Source organism: Glycine max, chromosome 18 (assembly GCF_000004515.6).
Source record: "Glycine max cultivar Williams 82 chromosome 18, Glycine_max_v4.0, whole genome shotgun sequence".
Taxonomy (NCBI): Eukaryota; Viridiplantae; Streptophyta; class Magnoliopsida; order Fabales; family Fabaceae; genus Glycine; species Glycine max.
The window spans coordinates 36,669,468-36,676,270 of NC_038254.2; the positions used below are offsets into that span (position 1 = coordinate 36,669,468).

At 31.0% G+C, this 6,803-nt stretch overlaps 1 protein-coding gene across 4 annotated transcripts; it reads left to right on the forward strand.

Annotated features, from left to right (window-relative positions):
• The first annotated feature begins 969 nt into the window (after positions 1-969).
• LOC100788597 (dual specificity protein phosphatase 12-like) lies at positions 970-4,288 on the forward strand. Of its 4 annotated transcripts, none has more exons than XM_014770212.2 (4): positions 1,221-1,237; positions 2,778-2,874; positions 3,323-3,597; positions 3,685-4,027. In XM_014770212.2, exons 3-4 carry the CDS (start codon positions 3,360-3,362, stop codon positions 3,837-3,839), a joined length of 393 nt encoding a protein of 130 aa, XP_014625698.1. In that variant the 5' UTR covers positions 1,221-1,237; positions 2,778-2,874; positions 3,323-3,359; the 3' UTR covers positions 3,840-4,027. The 4 variants fall into 4 exon arrangements, with proteins under 4 accessions (NP_001401601.1, XP_014625697.1, XP_014625698.1 ...); XM_014770210.3 differs by lacking the exon at positions 1,221-1,237 and adding an exon at positions 1,247-2,642 and having other exon boundaries at positions 3,370-3,597; NM_001414672.1 differs by lacking the exon at positions 2,778-2,874 and having other exon boundaries at positions 970-1,237; positions 3,685-4,288.
• The last annotated feature ends 2,515 nt before the right edge of the window (positions 4,289-6,803 follow it).

Below are 6,803 nucleotides of genomic sequence, written 5' to 3' on the forward strand. Positions count from 1 at the left end.
ATAGTGATTTTCCGTATAAAGTGATGGACTTGTCATAGTTTAAATTGTTTTAGAACTTTATATTGTCCTATAAGTTTAGGACTCACTTGGAGTGATTATAAGTTTTTTATTTTTAAATGTAATTTTCAAAATAAAATGTGTTTGACAAAAATGAGAATGAAATCATTTAAACTCAATTTAAAAAAATTTACATTTATTTTCAAAACAAAAAATATTGTGAAATTGATTTTTAATTCTAAAACAACACATTCTTCCTACATTCAACAATGACCTTTCCTATCATTGTCACCATCGACACCTCTACCACTTGCACTGCCACCATTCCACCATCATGCCACCATTGGCATAACGACCTCCACCACCAAGCACTACCAATGCACGGTCATTGGCACCACTAGCATGATCATTGTTACTATTGTCGCCATTGTTACCACCAAACAAACATATCTAAAACTAATTTTAATAGGATACAAAACTTTTAAAATAAGTTTATTTTGAAACTAAAAATTAGATAAAATCTAAATTTAAAATTATTTGTTTTAAATTTTTTTAAAACTTACAATTTTTTAATGGGAGACGTATACATCCAAGTTATTCTTGTATAAAAAAAAGAAATAAATGTTTAAAACAATACTATTAATGAAGTATTTAAATGTCAAAAATTGATTTTAAACCATATAATTCTAATAAAGTTTAAAAATTGAGTTTAAACAATGAATAAAATTACCAAACCTTTATCATTTTCTTATAACACAATTTAAAAATTACTATCCTACTTTTTATGAATATAAGTTATTAGAAATATATTTAAATATAAAAAATACTAAATATGTTATTTGACATTTATCATTAATCTTACCAAATACTTTCTTGTTTTAATTAAATCAATTTTTTTAAACTTTTTAGCTCCTTGCTAGTAACTTATAAGTTTAAATAACTTTTTTTAGATAGTTTATGAAGCAGTTTTATCAATATATCCTTATACCACACAGTGGAACAAACAACATACTCGCTCTCGTTTTAGCCTTGGGTCTTTCTTCTCTTCTCATCGTAGACACTCATTTTTCCTTCCCTCATCACTCAAGCACTCCCACTCTCACCTATTCACTCACCTCATCAACATTGAAACGAAACAGAATAATAAAAAGGAAAAAAAAAAAAGGAGGAGAAAGATCAGAGGAATCAGAAACCAGAGCTATCAGGATCTGCCTCTTTCCTCAGATGAAAGCTTTCATTGGTAACCCATCTTTCCTTTATGTTTTTGTATAAATTATAGAGATATCAGACAAGTTTTTTTCCCCTTAATTTCTCTGATCTCTATTCATCTATGACTCCCACATGGCCTCCGCGTGGGAATGGAATTTAAATTTAGGTGAATCTGAGTTGAACACCACTGTCAGTATTGTGAATATAAATTTAATTTATAACGTGATGGTAGTTGTGCATTAAGTGTTTGATAAAATGCTGATTTTAGGTGATTGTTTGCAATGTGAACATATTTATTTGCCTGTAAGGAACAAGAGTTAGTAGTTATGACTTTGTTACTCGTTGAGTTGTATTACTTGGTATAAGTACTTTGGTTTAAGCATTTTTCAGGTAGAAGATCAAAGTTATTATTCACAAACTGAGTTTTCGCTCTCTTTACTTACTTTGTATACCTTTCGTCCTTCTCTCTTGGTTTTGGATATTGCTTCGTTGTGGACTCCATTGGTTTGAACCTGTGCTGATTACTTAACAGTAGGGTAGATTAAATTATTTTAGTTTTAGTTAATGTTAGCCTTGTCTTTAGTGCTATTAAGTTGATTTTAGAACATTGTAGTACTATCTTTTTGTCTTGTGTTCTGATTTGGTTTTAGATGCATCATGCCTGCTGGTTGGCGTAAGGTTTATGTGAATATGTTTGAAGCAAGTCACACTGACCTAGGATAGCATCTTGGCAGTTTAGACAACATTTTTTGGTAACTGGTGGGTTAAGAGGTATATGATATGTTGTGAATTGGTGATGACTTTAAAAGGAAGTGTTTTTTCCCCACAATTATGCATGTTATTTTCACAGATCCTTTACATAAGTTCATTTGTCTATGTTATTATTGGTGTGTTCTCTATTTTGCGCTGTATAAACAGGATTTTGGTAGTATTTTTCATAAGCTATTTGAGTTTGAGTTTGGTTAGTTTGGTGATTAATTACCAATAGTAAATGTGGGTTTGTTTTTTTTAATCAAAACTTTGACTATCATTCTTGTATAATGTTTCCTCCCATAATCTTTATGTTCGGTTTTGTAATTGACTGGATTTGTTTCAGTGCATTTTGCAATATGACTCTGGTGATTAATGTTTGCTCTTTTGTTCAATCTCATCTTGTCATGGCTTGCTGATTCATAGAAGTCAATTTGTGTATCTAGAATAGGAATGGCTGTTGAAACTTTCATTTTTGTGAAATTTTCATATGGTTATTGACATAAGCATTATAGTTTTATTCCCCTTCTTTCTCCAACTTTAACTTAGAATAACTACAGTACTGTGTTGTGTGTTGGCCGAAGTTACATAACAAAGAGAATATAGTGCATGAATAAGGAAGGGAATAAAGCAAGTGAGAAAACATTTGAACGGCTAATTATGGTGGGATCCATGTTATGCTGCAGGTCAGCATTATGGTCTAGTTTGAGCTGATTTATTTGAGTTAATGTTCATTAAACAAAGTCTCTATAAATTCATTCCAAGAGATATATTTCAAGGCTTCTATCACTTATTCAGCATTGTTTTGTTATTTCCTTCAGATGAGCGCTTAGCAGTTTAAGTTCATTTCCTTGCATGCGCATGCTCAGACAATGGATATAGATGTTTTATCTTCATTGTTCACTTGTGTGTTTAGAGGTATCTCTAGACTCAACAGTCATTAATATTAACAGTGCTGCTTGATTATTTTTACAGTTTCCACGTCCAGTATATAATTTGCATCACAATTAATTCATAGGTGCTTTTATAATACACATAATGGAACTAAAATCTAGAACCTATATGAACTGTGGGTTTCTTAGTATGTCTGTTCTGAACTTCAGAAATAATTATGGTCAGATGCAAATCCAGTTAATGTGTTCTACCTGAAAGAAGATTGCTCTTGTGAAAATTGTTATATGACTCTACATGCTAATTGCATTTTTAATTGTCAGCGAGTTTTGGACATCAAATTCTTTCATTAATTTGCTTTCCGATTCTTTTAATTTATTTATCCTCCAACTATAATCTTATGTGACTATTAGACAATTATTAGTTCTTAGGAAGATAAGTTTTTCTCCATACTCTTTTGCCTGTAAATTTGCAGTGCATTGATCACAACATCATTTGATTATTCAATACAAATGGCTGAAGCTGGTGGTAGCTCTCAGACGGAAACAACAACCAAACCTCAACTTATATACCGGTGTAAGAAATGCAGAAGAATTGTTGCTTCAGAGGAAAACATAGTTTCCCACGAGCGCGGGAAAGGAGAATCAAGCTTCAAGTGGAAAAAGAGAAGCAGTGAATCCTGGGAAATGGAAAAGCAATCAGTTGATTGCACCTCAGTATTTGTTGAGCCCATGAAATGGATGCAAGCAGGTACTTGTAAAATTCCCCTCATATTTTATTTTCGATAAAATAACTTGTCAAACTTCACACTAACACTGGATATTGATTGCTTTGAAGTACAAGAAGGTCATGTGGAGGAGAAACTTCTCTGTATGGGTTGTAATGCTCGTTTGGGTTACTTCAACTGGGCCGGTATGCAGTGCAGCTGTGGAGCCTGGGTTAACCCTGCATTTCAGCTGCATAAAAGCAAATTAGATGAGTGCAATATGTAAACCAATCACCTTGCAGATATCCTAGAAGACCAGATCAAGAAAAATTATAGGTTATCCTTTTTGTGAACAAAAGACGTATGGCAGCTTAGCTTGGAAGATTGCATTGTACCACTTCATGCTAGTTTTTGAATGAAACATACAGTAAATGGTTCTTATCTTACTAATCTGCAATATAAGTTCCTACTACATATACTAATCTGCAATATAAGTTCATTCATAAATGAGTAGGGTTAGGTCAATTGAGCCAGAATATTTAAAAATTATTTTTTATTTTGTGAATTAGAATTGTTTTAGAACAACAATTTATTTTTTCTTAAAGTTTTGTAAATATATAATGACTGAATTCCTTCATAAGAGACCAAATTGTGTAAGTATTTTATTAATAAAATAAATTTTGCAGAGAAAAGAGAACTCAAGTTTGATTCCTTTCTCTGCAAAGTTCCCTTAAATGTTTGGCATAAAAAAAAAATTAGAATAACATTCTTTGAAATTGTTTTCCTCAAATTCTTTTTAGATATGTTCCCACAAAATTGTTCTCATGAAAAGGTGCAAATAAAAATTTCCCTGAATTTTAAAAAAAGTTTCATTGTGGTAAAAAAATACAATGTTATTCTTTTATTATATCATTTATTGTGATAAATAATTATTTTTTTTATAAAAAAATATTTTCTTTAATTCTCATGAAACTTGTATAAATACTCTACAAATAAGATGCATCTATTTTTCAATAAACCATCACTTAAGAATTCCACGATTAAGTATCTTTGACTTGAAATAATCATGGAATAAAGATTGTTATGGTATTAATCACTAAACGTGGAAAGCTGATCCAGAGAGAGAGAGAGATATTAGAAGGAATCTAGAGAGAGTGTGGATTTGTCATAATGAATGCACATTGTCTTTATTTGTGCGTAGTTACAGTATTTATCAGGCCCCTAGAGACCTTTTGGCAATAAAGTTACTTATGCTATGTGTTATCTGTTATTTGCATTACATAGCATACATTGTCATCTATGCATATGTTGGTCTCTTATTGTACGTCAGCATAGCTTTACAAAACCCGACTATTATATCTAATGTCGGGATGATCCCCGTAACAGTTACCCTCTTGTCGGTGTTGCTTTGAAGAAGCAATGACAACTTAATTAGGAGTGTAGAAGCAAATGTATTTCCCATATCAGCTACCCTAAGTCGGTGTTGCTTTGTAGAGACAATGTCGACTTAAAAGTGTAGAAGCAAATGTCTTCTCCATAAAGTACAATTACTCTCAAGTCGATGTTGCTTTGAAGAAGCAATGTCAACTTAAGAATGTAGAAGTGAATGTCTTTCCCATAACTACACTGACTTTCTTGGGATGTTTTTTGAGAAGTATGTGAGCAGTGGGAGAGCTTAGTTTGCCTTGAAAGCTGCCATAGCCCCCCAAAAATCTTTACACAAAAATAATACAATGAAATATATATATATATATATATATATATATATATATTAAAAATCATTTACATTTTTAGATATTAATAAATGATATTATTGTATAATATTTTCAAATATTAGATAAAATTATATATAAGAATTATTAATAATCTAATTGAATTTTGATGTTAGTGATTAAATAAGATAAAACTGTTAATTTGAACCTTAACTTTAATTATTATAAGCTGGGCAATTGTTAATTTTACAATCCTATCATTATGCTTTTTCTGGTGGAAGTGGTGCTGGACCTAGATCCTAATGACATTAAAAGCTTACAATTTTATCTGTTTATAACTACTGTTTTATAATGCTTATAATCCCTAAAGCACGTACTAAGCCTATAAAAGGCTCAGTTAAAAGATGACTTATTATGATCATTTATATGAGATGCAAAACTAAAGCGATCGATTAGAAGACGGCTTGTGATAATTTGTATAGCATGCCATACTCTAATTCCATAAAACTTCTCTAAAGTGTTTCTAATGGCTCACCATAACATGCTTATCTCATTTTTTTTTATTCTAGCCGGTATTAAAACAATTGTCTCAATTTTATGTGTTCTTCATAATACATGATAGATTGATTCTGAATGTACAGCTCATGTTTCTAACATGATGTAGGGATTTCTTACCATCTAAACCATAAGTCTATGTGAGAAGTTTGTTTTCATGGGGAATAAAGTGAAAGGTCCGATAGAAGCAGTCAGGGCTTATTGTTTAAACCTTGACATTGAATATCATTTAGATTTATTAGAAATTCTTTATGTACCTAGTTTATCTAGGAATTTGGTTTCATTATCTAATCTCAATGTTACTGGATACTCTTTTAATTTTGATAATGAATGTTTTAGTTTACTTAAGCATAATAATATCATTGGTACTGATATTCTTTGTAATGATTTATATAAATTGAATTTAAATGCTTTGTATGCTGAAATGATTTTAACTTAGCATCATAATGTTGGCACTAAACGTAGTTTAGTGAATGAAGGCTCTGCTTTCTTGTGGCATAAACATTTGGGTTACGTTTCTAGAGAAAGAATAAAAAGATTAATAAAGAATGAAATTCTTCCAAGTTTAGATTTTACTAATCTGAATATTGGTGTGGATTGTATTAAAGGAAAACAAACAAAACACACAAAAGTGCTACAAGAAGCACTCAACTTCTTGAAATTGTACACACTAATATTTGTGGACCTTTTGATGTTAATTCTTTAAAAAAGGAAAGGTACTTTATCATATTCATTGATGACTATTCGCGTTGTGGTTATGTTTACTTACTGCATGAGAAATCTCAAGTACTGAATGCCTTGGAAATTTATTTGAATGAAGTAAAAAGACAATTTGATGGAAATGTGAAAGTTGTCAGGTTTGATAGAGGTGGTGAGTACTACAAAAGGTATGATGAAACTGGACAACACCAAGGTTCATTTGCTAAAATCCTTTAGAAACATGGTATTTGTGCCGCAATACACAATGTCAGGTACACCGCAAC

Excerpts from the sequence above, each read along its gene's own strand:
- LOC100788597 (XM_014770210.3), top strand. The coding sequence starts at position 2,829 with ATGGATATAGATGTTTTATCTTCATTGTTCACTTGTGTGTTTAGAG. Across the intron at positions 2,875-3,369 it reads GTTCACTTGTGTGTTTAGAG|CTGGTGGTAGCTCTCAGACG; the intron begins GTATCTCTAGAC and ends AAATGGCTGAAG. Across the intron at positions 3,598-3,684 it reads CATGAAATGGATGCAAGCAG|TACAAGAAGGTCATGTGGAG; the intron begins GTACTTGTAAAA and ends ATTGCTTTGAAG.